The following is a 16,890-nucleotide window of genomic DNA, read 5'->3' on the forward strand; positions in this document are numbered from 1 at the left end:
CACTAGAGTGACATGACAAAATCAAACTCAGGAGTAACCAGGCTTAAGAAGGACTTGGGTAGACGCAAGGACCAACACCTAAGGAGGCCAACTGAAGGTTATGGAGCAGCACCTGACCTGACGCGGAAAATCACAAAAGACATCTCGCGCCAGCTACAAGTCTGTATTAACCGCTGCCTCCGCCGCATTCTCGGTATATACTGGCCCGAGAAAATTTCCAATAACAACCTGTGGAGATGCTGCAATGAGACTCCGATCGACCAGCAGATCAAGCGCCGGAAATGGAGTTGGATTGGGCATACACTCCGAAGGGATCCTGAACACATACCGAGGCAAGCATTAGACTGGAATCCCCAAGGAAAGAGGAAACGTTGCCGTCCAAAGCAGACCTAGCACCGGACTATCATTGCAGAGGCGAAGGCTATTGGAAAGACTTGGAGCGAAGTCAAGCATGAAGCTCAAGACCGATGGCGGCGCACTGTGGAAGCCCTCTGTCCCATCTAGGGGACATAGGACAATAAGTCAAGACCTGACCACACCTGGAAACGATGATCTATAGTTCCAGGCTGGATTTTCCAGCAGGATTACGAAAGTCAAAGGAATATCAGCCAATTATTGATGCAAGCAGCACCTGGATTGTTGTACGTACATGGATGCAGTATTAACTGATGAATGGTCAAAAAAGACCTTTAATTTAATTCAATGAGAAGTAACCAGTTGGCATCTTGTATCCAGACCGAAATTAGGACTTGTAACTCCAGCAAAACCTGGCTAAGGAACGATTATGTTACCACCACCTGATAGTGTCCATTCCAAAGAAGATGTATTGGCAATCTATAATCAAAATTGGAATATATCGAAAGAAGTCGGAGAACAATCTAGGCATCCTTTTTTCCAACTTGGACAAGAGTGGAGTCAGCAGTATCACAATGTGTTCTTGGCTGTACCAAGCTCATTCACTTGGGACTACGCTAGAGTAATCATAAACACAATCTAAAGGTCCCTCCACACTCGTGCGCGAAGCCGCGAATGTGAGTGTGGATTCTAGTTCGCTCCACACTCGCCGTTGCGGCTTCGCGCCGCGTAGTCTGGAGCAGGCTTAAAGTAGAGGAAAATTTTAAATCTCCGTAATGTTCTTGTCTGGCGACGATTTACGGCGAATCAAGTGGTTACTTATTAGTCCTTTATGTCCAACGTGGCAAAATGTATATATGTTTTGGTGCGTAAATTTAATTTATAACATGTGAGACTACATTAAAAGTGATTTAAAATTATAAGTGAACTAGTGTAGTAACTATGGTAAGGTGAGAAATCTAGGTGTTTAGAATGTAAGAACTTTAAAAAGTGTTACTCTCGACACGGACGATTTGTGGGAACATTATTTGCGTTATTAATTTTAATGTAACGTAAGATTTTTAGAATAGTTTACTATACTAAGGAAATGTGGTTCTTTTATTTGAGTACATACCTATATATATATATACAACAGTTACTTTCTTGCTCTCTTATAGGTATCAGTTGTATCTAATACCGAGCACACTTGGTCCAACGTAGGCGATTCCCAATCGAATGAAGAATCGGCGAGCCAATTTCATTTTGCGCCCACACCACACAATTAAATTGACAATTTAATCAGATTGTGGGGAAAATTGCCAAGTCTGGACTGCCCTTAAGTTCATAAGCTCGCCGATGACGCAATGGAATTATCTGTATTCTCTCAGCTCTTCCGTCTTATGCGTAAAAAAAACGCACAATAGGAGGGCCTAGCGGGGCTCACCGCGAACTATTTTGCTCATTTGCATATTTGCCTCTCTATCGCTAGAATATGCAAGAGCGATAATTTCGCTAGTCTGTTAAGCTAGCTAGCTTCCGTCAGTAAAAAGAAGCGGCAAATTTAAAAAATGTAGGCGGGAAGGGTAATCGTCCCATAGGAAATTTGAATTTCGCGCCTTTTCCTACTGCCAGTCGTTTGACCGGCTATCTCTCTGCCACTCTTGAGCACCCTCCACACTTGTGCGCGAATCGTGGCGCGAAGCCGCGTAGTCTGGAGTGGGCTTTGCATGTTCGAGCGATAGAAAAGTACATAATGAAATTTCGATTTGCGCGATGAACCCCCTTCTGACATCTGTAGCCTTTGTAGGTATGTACTTAGGTACACTGCCGGCTTGAAATTCTTTTGAAGTGTTTGCAAGCCCCATATCTTATTTAATACATAGTTATATGTATTGGTAGTATAAACTAGTAAAAAATACAATCAAATTATCACCATTTACCTATAGGTAATTCTTGAGAAATTTGTACTGTCTTTCTTCTTATCGCTATGAAAAAACAATTGCAAATCATCAGCGGTTTTCTTTTCGGCATCGGCATTTTTGCCATGACTTACTTCATAATATCGAAATTTCGTTATCTGCCTCTCTATCACACTTGCATAGATATTTGAGCGATAGAGAGACTGATAACGAAATTTCGCGCCAGGCCCGAGCACTTATGCCAAGAAATAACGAGTTAACGATTCGAAAAATTTATTGTGTTTCCAGCTTCGTATGAAGTTTTGTTTGTGGATTGATCTCTATTGATCTGTAAATTGTGACGATTTGATTGAGAAGCTCGAGTGGTGTAAAGTATATTTGATAAGAAAATGTAAATTTTTGGTCATTCATTAAATAAGATCTTTTAAAATAAAACCTGTTTCCTTAACCCTGCAAGCTTTGTAGTTTGGCCCTTTTAATAATACTTCGCGATGCTACGCTACGCAAAGTACTGCGTACATTTCGGTTTAAGAAAAGAAAAAGAATGCGCGCCAAATATATGCCGTAACAGACTACCGCACCACACCGCGACCTTGGTGCGGTCAAAATATCTCTTTCTCGCTCTAAATTATAGCTGCGTTCTTAACGCACGTACAGTCTGGCAAAAAAGAGTAGAAATTAAAAAGTGGCAACACTGTACTGTCGTCCCGTTTTTCTTAGATTGATTTGAAAGGGACGACACTACAGTGTTACCACTTTTTAATTTCTACCGCACCGCACCAAAATCGCGGTGCGGTGCGGTAGTCTGTTACGCATTTATAAGGTAAAAAAAAAGAGATGAAACCAGAAAATTTCGGCAAATAAATAGGGCGATGTGTGTAAGCAGTATTATATTTTTTGGTGTAATAGTTATAACACACTGTGTTACGTATATAAGCATATAAGCCAAATATAAGCGCACGCAACGCACGGCAAAAACTTGTGGTTTCTGAACATAATTTGTCAGTGTCACTAATGTCACTCTCGTGTCAATCGCACGTCAAATGACCTTTAAACTTTGTTTTGGTTTTCTTTACAGTTTACACATCGATTTAATCGCGATAATTAAGTATTTTCACTTTACAATAAATCTAAATTAAGCTAAGTGATTAACTTGCTCAATTAAGGTAAACTATGAAAGTTTTAAGAGAGTGGACAATTAATGCACCATGGGGAAAAATAGCAAGTAAGTAATCCCATTTTAAATGTACATAGGGTGTAATCTCTGAAAGGCTGCTTTTATAAGTTTAAAAAACATATAACAAATACTCACGAGTAGAATTACACTAGGAATTGGCGCCAAAAATAGTGTTTACGATGATTTTAAACACAACACAACTACACATCAAAATATCACAACTGCCCGCGCAGCATGGTTTCCCCTATCACTAAGTCCGTCACTTTCGCACTCACATACTTGTTAGAACGTGACAGGCATGGTGATAAGCGTACCGTACTCCTGATTGGACAATTGGACAAATCTGAGTGACACTGACATAACAGTCAAAAGAATAGTCAAATTCATTTGTTTTATTTAGAATCATTTGTTATTAGCCAAAAAGCAAAAACGTTATAAATTAATGTAAAAAGAGATTGATACTCGACTCCACAGTCAAACTAATTACAGTTTTGGGGAGCTTTGTTTAATTGTAATTTTTAACATTTGATTATACTTTATTGACCTCTCCCTTGAGTAGGGAACTATAGTTTGTCAAAGGACTGTCTCATTTCAAACATACACAGAGAGAATCATACTATCTTTGTTTTACACTAGTACTAGCACGCAAAAGAAAGGGATGAGTATAATTTTCCTGGTTGTTACACTTGTTACTGACTGACAAATTGATTTGACCAACTATATGAAAGCACCCATGAGGCTGACATGTTCACCTAGTGTCCAAAGCCTAAATAAAAACCAGATAAAAAATTTTTGATTATAATAAATAAAATAAATAATAATAATAGCCACTTAGGGCCGATACAGACGGACTGCAGACCGACTGCAATTTGTATGGGAGCTGCATGCTGACTGCATGCCAACTGCAACAGTTGCAGTCGGGTTGCAGTCCGTCTGTACCTGTCATAAATAAAAGAACTGTCTGAAACCACCGCTAAAATAACCATTATTTTGATATAGGGGCATTGCATAAAAAGCAGTAGGGGGACTCGCCTCCTTTTGTGCTTTCTCGGCTCCGTTCTACGACTCTGATCCTAAACTAACTCTACTGTCACTATAACACATTATATTACAGTGGCCTTATATTTATTTATTTTTATTATTTATTTGATACGGTAGCAGTTCTTGGAGCTAATGCGTGTATATTGAGCACATGTATTTTATTTTGCACTTTTCAAAATTCTAAGATGTGTATCTAGTCTATTTTTGAAAGTATTCACTGACGGCGCACTAACAACAGTTTCTGGTAGAGAGTTCCACACATTTACCACACGATTCGGCAAGAAGTGTTTCCTAAGGTTGCTAGCACACGGGGGTTTGACAAGTATATTGACCAGGATATGGATGTGATTACCTTTTGTATTATTTATGAGTTCCCGATATTTCGACGCAGTTACATGCATCTTGTTCACGGGTAACTGAAGATAGCGGGTGGGCATCAGTTGTGTAGACAGCGCTCGATCTACCCTCATTCGTGCGCATCGGTTGCGTTCGCTTTCAACGTTACCATCGGTCGCCTTCACAATCATTGGTCTGTCCAAGCACACTACACTCACAGTGTATGATTCGGATATCACTGGTTTTTTACACAAACAAATCACAGAACTCCACACATTTGACAGTTTAAACGCATCTTCACGATTGAAATCTTGGTACCTAATATATAGTGGAGTTCTGTTGAAGTGACCTTGAAGTCTAGTGAAACTAACCTTGAATCATTCAAAGCTGTTATATTACAGTGGTATCTTGGGGCAACGAGGCAGGCTCTCCAGTGCTGCTGGTACACGGACGGCGGGACAGTGCTGCCACCTTTGAGCCGCTGCTGCAGTTATTGCCCGACTCGTACCATTACGTGGCTCTGGACTTGCCCGGACATGGCCGCTCTGATCCTTTCCCTGCAGGTGGGTTTATTAATGGTGATTAGTTAGTTTTGTATAGCTTGTTTTTGACTGTTGAAATTAATGCTGCCATCTATTGATATATTTGAGAAAGAGTAAGTTGAGTCCTGTACTTTTTTTATATTGGAAAACAAGCATACGGTCCGCCTGATGTTAAGCAGTCTCCATAGCCTATGTAGGTACGCCTGCAGCTCCAGAGGTGTTACACGCGCGTTGTTGACCCTAACACCGCACCCACGTTGAGCTCTGGCAGCCTTACTCGCCGGCAGGAACACAACACTATGAGGGTCTAGTGTTATTTGGCTGCGGTTTTCTGTAAGGTGGAGGTACTTCCCCAGTTGGGCTCTGTTCTAGATCTGGAATGACATCCACTGTGCTGTGCCTTACCAGCGAAGCGAGATGACATTCACAGTGCGCATACCTCCCTTTTGGACGTAGTTTAAGGACATACCCGGGTTCAAGAAATGCCCATCTATTTTGTTTGCGCAGGATTGGTGCCATCGAGGCTGAACTTCGTAGGCGCCGTGCAGGTGGCCGTGTGGCATCTGCGCTGGAAGCAGTTCATCTTTGTGGGGCACTCCATGGGCTGCGAGGGAGGTATGACCTGTCTGGCCTAGTGGGTGACTAGATGGTCCCGGGTTCGAATCCCGGTAAGGGCATTTATTTGTGTGATGAGCAAGGATATTTGTTTTGAGTCACGGGTGTTTTGTATGTACATATTTAAGTATGTATTTATCTATTTAAGTAACGTATGCGTGAAATCTGGACAAAATTCAATGTCGTATTAAACAATAACAACATGGTTATTTTTCATAAACTTTCATGTATTTTTATAATGTATTTAACAACGTTAAATGCAACGCTAAATGTTACTCAAATGCGAGATGCTTAACGGAAGTTGTGGTACTTTAAAGCCATCGGTGTCTTTTTTTTTTTTTTTTTTTTTTTAATCTGGTTTTTATGGAGGCTTTGGACACTCTAGGTGAACATGTCAGCCTCATGGGTGCTATCATAGTTCCCTACTCAAGGGAGAGGTCAATAAAGTGGTAAACACTGATTGCTTTGTCCGATATAGGTTCTGCCAACCAACAATTGATCTGTCCATTGTGCATGGAGCCCAGACTACCAAAAATTCTTTTTCTCAAGTCCGAATTCCGGACGCATTCCAACAACACGTGAGACAAGTCATACACAAATGTTGGCATTTTTTTTAGTAAATTTTTTATCTTCCTTTGGAAAACCTTTTTTAGTAAACTTCGTATGCTCGACATATTTCACATTCTCGTCCGTTGGACCATTGGTGTTCTCAAATCCATCAAAATCAAAATCAAAATCAAAGTTATCTTTATTCAGTATTATAAAAGACATATATATGCTTACATTTTTATACAACTACATAGTGTAGTGACCTTGGTCACTAGGCGCAGTACAGTTAAGTGACCAACCGACGTCCCTAAGTCGTTAGAATAAGGTCTACAATTGGTCAGTCAACTGCACTGTCCAGTAAAGATAACAACAAAATAATATAGGTACTTAAACATTTTATGAATAAAGTAAGCTACATCTGTTCCCCGTACTAGTATTAAACTGTATCACGGTGGAAACAGGATTCGCCATCCTCTATTTTCAATGTGTTGACACTTGACAGTCAATAAGCAACATCATTTAATTTTATTAGTTAAGTTAAATATTAGCCGTACGGTCGTTTGACAAAAAAACCATCATGAATGATTATGGATAGACCTCAAATAAATGGGAGAAGGGCAAGCGAATTATCATGAATTTGCCATGTTACAGGTTTATTCTTCAACACGGTATACCCTCACCGAATATCGAAGATGATTCTACTGGACCCCGGGCCTGCGCTGGCTCGTCTCCAAGTACATGATCCTCAGGAATACTTCGCTTCCTTCCACCAGAAGTACTATGATAATTATGACAAGTTCGCGCAGAAGAGGATCTACAGGTGAGTGCGATATTCATTCAATCCGGTGTATCCTCACCGCATATCGAAGATGATTCTACTCGACCCAGGGCATTCGCTGGCTCGTCTCCAAGTACAGGACCATGACCCTCAGGAGTACTTCGTGTCTTTCCACGAGAAATACTACGATAATAGGGTATTTATATTAATGGTAGCAGTCGATCAGGTTTGTTCTGAGGATCAAATGTCTGTACGGGACCTATTGTCTTAAAGCAATACAAAAGTCACAAATCAAACTTCGCTAACTGCTTAGAAGCCGTTCCGATGTATGGAAAAGGAGGAAATTGCGATTTTGTCGGTGAAATATTGCGTTTATGTATATTGTGTATATACAATAATTTTTAAAATAAAACGTAAGGAATAGAATGTTACCAATTGGTATTTTCACTTCTTATGCTCGTAAAGTTCGATTTTAAGTCGTGCATAGACGATATAAAGTTGCATATTATGTTGTAGAGCATAAAGTAAAATCATCTATTACGAACCTTATTGACTTAGCAATAAAGTCCAAAATCTGCCAAACAAACTGCCAGCAGTGCCAGCAATGCCGGGGCGCCCCCGCCCGGCGTGCCCCGCGCCGCGATTTACTTTAGTCTTGAATAAACACGGTAAAATAAAATAACCTAAAATATTGGATATTTTTGTATATTTTACTCACACTCGAAGTGAAAAGCAAAGTGTATAACTTGGGCGTAAATGTCCATTTTTATCCTCGACTATATTGGTCCTCGCTGCGCTCGAACTAATAAATTGCCTCGGATAAAAATGGATCGCTTTATGCCCTTGTTGTACAATCAACTATTTTTTCCTATTTGGAAGTTAAAAAAATTGAAACTGAGGTCTTGTATTTTTAGGATTCCGTACCCAAAGGCAAAGAGGATATGATAGATTATATTATATCTATCTTTGCGTGTAGTCAGAAAAAAAACTAAAATTTATTTTATTTTAAACGAAATGTTTGTCGGCAGTAAGGAACGCGCTGTAGAGGCGGTGATGAAGGCGCGCGGCTTCACCGAGTCGCAGGCGCACCTCGTACTATCTCGGAACATGGTCAGGGTCGGAGAAGACCTTTATGAGTAAGTCTGACTCTTTCTATAGCAGCACTTGCTTTGGCGTGAGGTGTCAATGTACAGTTTATGTTTCCCATTCAGGCCGCAAGATGGCCCTCCAACTCCCCCTATACGGTTTATAAAATATACATTATTTCTAAAAATAACTGCTGTCTACGTTTCACCAAAGATAGATATAACTCCGTAATAGATGGATACAGTCTAAGGAACAAACGTTAGCGAAAATCACGAAAATTTGATTCTCGATCAGACGGCGCCACTAGCTTTGGCCTACTCTCGTATAGAGGGCGGTGACGGTTTCGTTTGTTATTTATAATTTTAACGCATATTAGTGAAAGAACATGGGTCAAAATCATATATAATAATTAATGCAAATAAAAAGACATTTATCCATAATTAAATACATTTTAAAGTATTTTTATAAATCTTCATTTTTAGTTTTAAAGTATGTCGATAGATGGCAGTGAATTTACAGAGGTTACAAAATTTACTATGACAGTACCGCTCTATCCTATTATATCCTCTTTGGTTTCACTATTTATAAATGCTTTATGTCATAAATGGTGTGAAATATAGTATTTTATACAATCATGATATAATAATAGAGAAATAAGTAAGCATAGAGTACTCACTCCATACATCAGTTTTGTTACCAAAACGACTATTATTTTCGTAGTCTACATCTAGCGCCAAGTAGCGGAATTATCAGTACTGCTACTCGACACTAGATGTCACGTGTGTCGCGACTGGCGAAAAGTTTATTGCTGAAAGTGAGTTGAAAATAGAGTTCCGGTTAATCCGGTTATAATATTAGCTGAATATTGTTGAGCATTACTTTCCGAAGGTACGAGGTTTAAAAGTTTGATTATATCACTATTGTATACAATACTTTTTCTATGAGTCATCTAAGATAATACTTTTTTTACAACAAAACCTAAATAATTAATAAAGATTGTTACGTATCTCAGTAGACAAAAATGTAGTAAAAAAAGACATAAACGCGCGACTATTGTTGTCCGTTTATGTCCTTTCTATGAGAGCGCGGCGGCACGTGATTGATCAAATTCTTTATAGTTGACTACAGCGTATCGAAATGAATATTATAGTTGAGTTGGTAGCCCATACATGAAAAGTACGCAATTATAGTTTCGTATACGAAATCTTAATTCAACCATTACAGTCAAGTAGTAGTAAATAGTATTTTATACAATCGTGATATAATAGAGAGCTTTAAATCGAGTACCGTGTTTAAGCAACGAAGCTTGCTGAGTTGCTTATGTTAAGGTACGAGATTGAAAAGCTTGATTATATCACTATTGTATACAATACTTTTTCTACGAGCCAAAAAATAACACTTTCAACTAGTAAAATCATATAGGTAAACAAACCAAAAGTATACAGCTAAGATCTATATTATTTAATTTTATTTCCAGATTATCCTGGGACCCTCGTCTCCTATGCCTTCCACCACCAAATTACCCCCCCTCCTACTACCACCAGCTGTTCTGCACCCCCACACCAACCCTGCTCATCGCTGCCAAAGAGTTCCAGGGTTCCAACGGCAAACGGGAAACATTGAAGCTGATCAGTGATTTGGAGAAAACTCTGGAGAATTTCACTGTGGTGACGGTAGAGGGCGGGCATAATGCGCATTTTACCAATCCGGAGCGATTTCTTAAAGTGCTGTGTGAGTTTTTGGATAAGAAGTTTGAGTGTAAATCTAAACTGTAGAGTATAAAGTAAAAAACCGGCCAAGTGCGAGTCGGACTCGCGCACGAAGGGTTCCGTACCATTACGAAAAAAAAAAAACAGCAAAAAAATCATGTTTGTTGTATGGGAGCCCCATTTAAATATTTATATTATTCTGTTTTTAGTATTTGTTGTTATAGCGGCAACAGAAATACATCATTTGTGAAAATTTCAACTGTCTAGTTATCACGGTTCACGAGACCTGGTGACAGACAGACAGACGGACAGCGGAGTCTTAGTAATAGGGTCCCGTTTTTACCCTTTGTCAAAGAGAATTAAGTATATAGAGTGCTCACTCCATACATCAGTTTTGTTACTAAAAAGACTATTATTTTTGTAGTCGACATCTAGCGTCAAGTAGCGGAATTTATAAGTACTGCTACTAATAATAAGTAATTGGGTACATACATGCTCCTATATTTTTTTATATACTAAGTATTCTCAAAGATAGATATAACTCCGTAATAGATGGATACAGTCTAAGGAAAAAACGTGCCTCGAAAATCACGAAAATTTGATTCTCGATCAGATGGCGCCACTAGTTTTGGCCTACTCTCGTATAGAGGGCGTTGGCGGTTTTGTGTGTTATTTAACAATCTTAACGCATATCAGTGAAAGCACATGGGTCAAAATCATAAAAATAATTAATGCAAATAAAAAAAAAACATCCATATTTAAATACATTTTATCGTATTTTTATAAATCTTCATTTTTAGTTTTAAAGTGTGTCGACAGATGGCAGTGAATTTACTGTGGTTACAAAATTTACTATGACAGTACCGCTCTAGTATCAGTTACTCTATGCTGACAGGGTCACATCAAATGGGCAAAATGAGTGGAACTATTCAGTGTTAATAAGACTTATGTTATAATATTATTCTCATGTTTGAGATATTTTATTCGAAAATATTATGAAAACAAATAAAATGGAATTGTTAAACTTGGGTATTAAGAAGTAAGTTAAATTTTATATTTAAATATTATTAAAAATAAAATACATTATATGCTTATAATTCAATTTATTTCTCTTTATTTATTACATCCAACGACAATACACTTATGACGTTATTCCTAAACTCGTTACTGGCCTGAATTACCCATGAATCGTTTGTCTTTATCTGTCATTTTGACCTATGTATTTGTAAGAAAGGGATAAAACATAATTTAACTAAATCAGCCCCGTAAAGTTTTATGAATAGGGGGGTAAATTTATACAAGATTTGCACATTGACATTCACCTCATAACACTTTGTTGGAATAAATTGCAGCCATTCTGTGAAATTCTTTATTTATTTACTGCGTGACATAACCCTGTTTTGACTATTATTGTTTTTCTGTGATATTATGATTAGCGTATATTTTTATTGAATTTGTATGCCAATAGGCACGACATAGTGATACTGAAATATGTATTTAACATCTTGTTACTTACCTATGTTGAACAAATAAATCTTTGAATCTTTATTTCAAAAATCTATAAGTTATGTACTTTGGAAACAAATCAAATTATTTTATTAAATATTTTTGATTAGTGTTTCAAGTATTAGTAAGATATTAAATATATATTAATAACGGGTCACTCACGTATTTTAAGTCGAAAACCCTCGACATGTTTCACTCTGTACCGAGGAGCGTCATCAGGAGCTTGCGTCGACGGTGACGGTATTAGTAAGATGGCATATAGTCGAGAAATTGTGACGGGTACCGCCGTGGCGAGGTGGCCTAGAGGTTCATGGCGTTAGCCGCGATAGCTAAAAGACCGAGTCCGGCCTTCACCACTGGAGGGCTTCGTCACTTTTTCTCTAATATATGACATCTATTACAGTTTATAAGAAAATCTAATCAAGAAACACATTGGTACGTGCCGGGGTTAGAACTTGCGGGGTTCGGCTTGAAAGTCGCACGCATTATGCTAGTGCTGGGGTCTTGCCACCAACAGAGGTTAGACCCAGGGCTCCCAGCCGGCGCGGACAACGCTCAGGAGCTCCGGACACGTACAGTGCCGCAACAAGCAGCATATCTGCAACATGCAAAGACTATTATAAAAAAAAAAACATTTATTCTGGCGAAATAAACCCTATTTTACATTTAATTACTCTGCCAAACTGCAAGACAGTTTGTTGGCAGAGGGGACTCCCTTAAAACCAAAGATAGATATAACTCCGTAATAGATGGATACAGTCTAAGGAAAAAACGTGCCTCGAAAATCAAGAAAATTTGATTCTCGATCAGAGGGCGCTACTAGCTTTGGCCAACTGTCGTATAGATGGCGTTGACGGTTTCGTTTGTTATTTAACAATTTTAACGCATATCAGTGAAAGAACATGGGTCAAAATCATTAAAATAATTAAGGCAAATAAAAAAAATCATTTATCCATATCTAAATACATTTTATCGTATTTTTAAAAATATTTATTTTTAGTTTTAAAGTGTGTCGACAGATGGCAGTGAATTTACTGGGGTTACAAAATTTACTTTGACAGTACCGCTCTAGTATAAGTTACTCTATGATGGTACCATAATATTGCATTGTCACCCGACTTACATATGTATGCAAATTTTCAGCTTCATCGGAAGTCGGGAAGTGGGTCAAATTTAACTTGCAAGATTTGACCCGTACATACATACATAAATACATAGGTAAGTACAGTCGAAGGCAATAATATAAGCGTACACATATTTTTGAAACTTTGAGAATGTATATATTTTTATGCCCTTGACTGTACATTGCAAGTTAATAAAAAGCTTGTAAAAATGTGACCAATGGGGAATATTACGCGAAACACTGCGTAGGGGGCGCCACTACCACAATCTGAGGGTCTATCGCGAAACAAGAAAATCGAAATTTCGTTATCTAACATCTCTGTCACTCTTGCATATTCGAGCGATAAAGAGACATAGCGAAATTTCGGATTCGCGTTTCCCGGTAGGTCCTCTGTAAGCAAATCGCCTTGATGCATCAATGTCATATTTTATTATCTCTGAAAACTTGTCAAAAACCTGTTAAAGGTACAGTATGTATAAGTTACCATACCACAAAACCAACCATAAACCATAAACCATAGTGGTTTACTAAAAAGGCTAGTGCTGCACTCTGGTGGCAGAACATGGCAGTAATATCATTGTAGCAATATATTGCATTGTAGTAATGTGGTTGACTGGTAGAGAATGCCTATAATGGGATTAAGTCCGCCTGTTGTACACTTTTTATGTGCAATAAAGTTTAAAATAAATAAATATCCCCTATTGGACTGTATTTGGGGCATTTTCTATGAAAAGGGACCTTATTGTCGATGGCGCTTACGCCGCACAGCGTCGCGCGGCATTGTATTTATATCGGAGCATCGTTAATAATGGCGTAAGCGCCATCGACAATAAGGTCCCCTTATATAGAAAATACCACATTTTTAAAGTATCTGGAATCTAATAACACAGTTTACACGTGACAAATATAACTCACCTGTTCTTCGACGCTATATAGGTCCCTGTGCGAGTCTCCAAGCGTACGTTCTAAGAGCTGTATATATTTTTCTTTATATTTGAGTTGGGAGCGGTTTGTGACGTCACGACACACGTCGTAAGATGACATATTGCCGCGGAGGATACCGCGAACGTGTCGCATCTGAAAAACGTACACACACGACGCGTTTTGGTAAGAAAACTGATGTATGGAGTTAGCACTCTATACTTACTTATTTCTGTATGGCCCAGAAAGTGTTTAGTGCTATTTTAAACGTCAAACTTAGTCCATCACGCAAAATAGGCGCATTATATAAAATAAATAAATAATAAATAAATCCAACCACTCAAAGAGGTTGGGATGACATATTGTGTAAGAAGGTGGTTACGGATTTGCTGAGCGAGGCAGTCGGCTCTGATTTAGCGCGCCTCAAGGCCGCATCTAGGTGTGAGTCAGGAGCATGGCTTCATGCATTACCTTCCCCCCAGTTAGGCACGCTGCTGGATAATGATTCTTTAAGGATTGCGGCTGCCTTACGGTTGGGTTCGAAAGTTTGCGAGGTGCATAGATGTATATGTGGAGCCATGGTTCAGGAGGACGGACACCATGGGCTTAGTTGCCAGAGGTGCGCTGGTCGTTTTTCGCGTCACCACGCGATAAATGAGGTAGTTCGCAGGGCTTTGGTCTCAGCCAGCGTTCCCTGCGTCCTGGAGCCTCCGGGTTTGTGCCGTTCGGACGGCAAAAGGCCAGATGGTCTTACGTTGGTTCCTTGGCAGAAGGGCCGGTGCCTCTTATGGGACGCAACGTGTGTTAGCACCTTTGCCCCGTCCCATCTGAATCACACCATCAGTACTGCTGGTTCGGCTGCGGAGTATGCGGCCAAACAGAAGCATATAAAGTACTCTGCCTTGGAACCGACGTATGAGTTCATACCGGTGGCGGTGGAGACTGCAGGATCTTGAGGTGCGGAGGCTAAGGAGTTTGTGTGGCAATTGGGTCGGCGACTAAGAGAAAGGGGTGGCGATCCTCGCTCCGGATCGTATCTGGTCCAACAGATCTCCTTGGCAATTCAACGGGGCAACGCTGCCAGTGTCATGGGGACTTTTGAACCGGCTACGGTCCGAAGTGGGGACTTGGCCTAGTTTAATTTAGTGTTTAAGGTGGTTCGACTAGGTTACCCAAAGCTTAAACCCCGCTAGATGGCGTCACTTTCGCAAATTTTCAGGTTTTATTTTTTTGCGGAATAGTGTCGGTATCTGTATACTTAAAAGTATGTTTAGCGCACTCTTTACATAAATATTGAACTATTATAATAAACGTTGAATACTTCATTAGTGCAAAAAACACTTTTAAAGTCGACAGAGTGTTTCTGTCATGCTATTTCCTACTATTACTCACACATGCAAACAGTGTTTCCGTGATGCTTGTAGTAGGCAATTTCATACAGTGTAAGTATGCTGCAATGGCGTTGCGGTATGTTCGTGGAAATACGTGCAAGAGGATTCGGGTTCGAGACTGGTGTCAGGGGTACTTTTTTTGTCCTTTTTGTGTTATCTTATGTTTCTTATACCTTTTATTCTTCGAATTCTTGTCCGATTCCGATATAACCGAAATATATTTCAGTGATATCGGAAACGGCTCTAACGATTTCGATGAAATTTGCTGTAAGGGGTTCGATCTAGCTAGGTCTTATCTCTGGGAAAACGAGCGTTTTTGAGTTTTTACTTATGTTTCCTTTTTCTCCCAGATATTCAGTATTATTAATAAATTAGTTTATAACGTTTTATAAAAATATGTGACGTTTTGAACTAAAAGGTACCACATTGTCGGTTGTCGATTAGGTTGATTTCATTTTGAAGCTTTATGGAAATATGACAACAATAAGTAGGTACCCGTTTGGTTGAAAACGCCACATATATTGAAAACCTGACTTTTACAAATCTCACCTTTTTGGGTTCTTCCAACTCAGAAAGGATGGAGAATACTGACGATTCTTAGTAGCACTAGCCCAAGGAAGTCCAGGTTTGTAAGTGTCAGGTATCAGTTTTTTTTTAAAGCGCTAAATATAGTTCTACAAGTAAAGCCATCCCTTACTGCCCAGCCTCTATAGTATTTTTCAAACTGGAAGGGTACGATGATAGATTTCATCTCCATACAATTTATAACCTAATAATGCCAAATGTTGCAAAATTATATTGAATTGAGATCTATCATCGTACCCTTGCAGTTTGAAACATTTATTTACGATACAAGTGCGGAAAAGAGAAAATTCGAAACGAGTGGCGACAGATTAAAACACGACCGCAGAGAGTGTTTTACATCGACACGAGTTGCGAATTACCTATTCGCACGTGTATCGTACAACGTTTTACAGTACATATGGCCCTTTAAACTTTCGACATATGCATGAAAAGTGCTCTTTACGCACTAGGGCGAGAAAGTTGCACCATATGTACTGTCAAATACTTTTTAGTACATATGGTGCTACATATACGTTACCGCCCTACTGCGGTAATTAGTACAATACGTGCATATGTCGAAAATGTAAAGGGCCATCATTATGTACTGTAAAACGTTGTACAATACACGTGCGAAAAGGTAATTCGCAACTCGTGTCGATTAAAACACTTCCTTCGGTCGTGTTTCAATTTATCGCCACTCGTTGCCAATTTCCTACTTTTCGCACTTGTATCGTAATGTACTAATAATAAAGTAGTAATTGTAAAATAAAATTAAAACTTTTATATATATATTTTTTGGATTCAAGTAGGTACAGTGAGTAACAACATTGCATGGCCTTCTAATTATAACTATTATAGAAAACGGGATATTTATCATGTTTATTTATATTATTTATTTCTCGATATTTTGGCCGGTCTTGCAAGACCAGTCGTTGTGGAGATCCCTGGGGAGGCCTATGTCCAGCAGTGGATGTCTTGTTGGTGTAGATGGATTCACACAAAAAATGAAATAACATTTTTTCATATTTGTTATCCGTAGTTGTCCCTGTACCTGAAAGAAAAATAATATCATGATAGCACAAAATCTCTAATGTTATAGGAAGAAAGATGATGCAACAATATGGATTCTAATAAAGTTATGATTTACTTACCTAGTAATAATTGTGTTTTTCATTCATAGACAAAATTCCATAATTTTCATCCCCAGGAAATGTTTTATTTTACTTTATTGCAGTGAGGATGTCCTGATTTTTTCTGGCTAATGAAGGAAAACATTTTATTTCCAAGAATGCCTCTTCAT

The 16,890-nt window shown here is 38.9% G+C and overlaps 2 protein-coding genes across 2 annotated transcripts in view; one reads left to right on the top strand and one right to left on the bottom strand.

The window, feature by feature from the left end:
* The first annotated feature begins 3,297 nt into the window (after positions 1–3,297).
* LOC134752308 (serine hydrolase-like protein) lies at positions 3,298–11,196 on the top strand. Its single transcript, XM_063687977.1, has 6 exons — positions 3,298–3,477; positions 5,208–5,369; positions 5,856–5,963; positions 7,164–7,332; positions 8,319–8,426; positions 9,854–11,196. Exons 1-6 carry the CDS (start codon positions 3,426–3,428, stop codon positions 10,149–10,151), a joined length of 897 nt encoding a protein of 298 aa, XP_063544047.1. The 5' UTR covers positions 3,298–3,425; the 3' UTR covers positions 10,152–11,196.
* Positions 11,179–16,890, bottom strand: part of LOC134752403 (uncharacterized) — a 51,911-nt gene continuing 46,199 nt past the window's right edge. Inside the window, exons 36-37 of the mRNA XM_063688114.1 lie at positions 13,630–13,791; positions 11,179–12,189 (exon numbers count right to left, since the gene is read on the bottom strand). Of these exons, the coding sequence (XP_063544184.1) occupies positions 12,112–12,189; positions 13,630–13,791 (240 nt within the window). The 3' untranslated portion in view covers positions 11,179–12,111. The remainder of the gene's footprint in view (positions 12,190–13,629; positions 13,792–16,890) is intronic.

The sequence above is a fragment of the Cydia strobilella genome, chromosome 24, assembly GCF_947568885.1.
Source record: "Cydia strobilella chromosome 24, ilCydStro3.1, whole genome shotgun sequence".
Taxonomy (NCBI): Eukaryota; Metazoa; Arthropoda; class Insecta; order Lepidoptera; family Tortricidae; genus Cydia; species Cydia strobilella.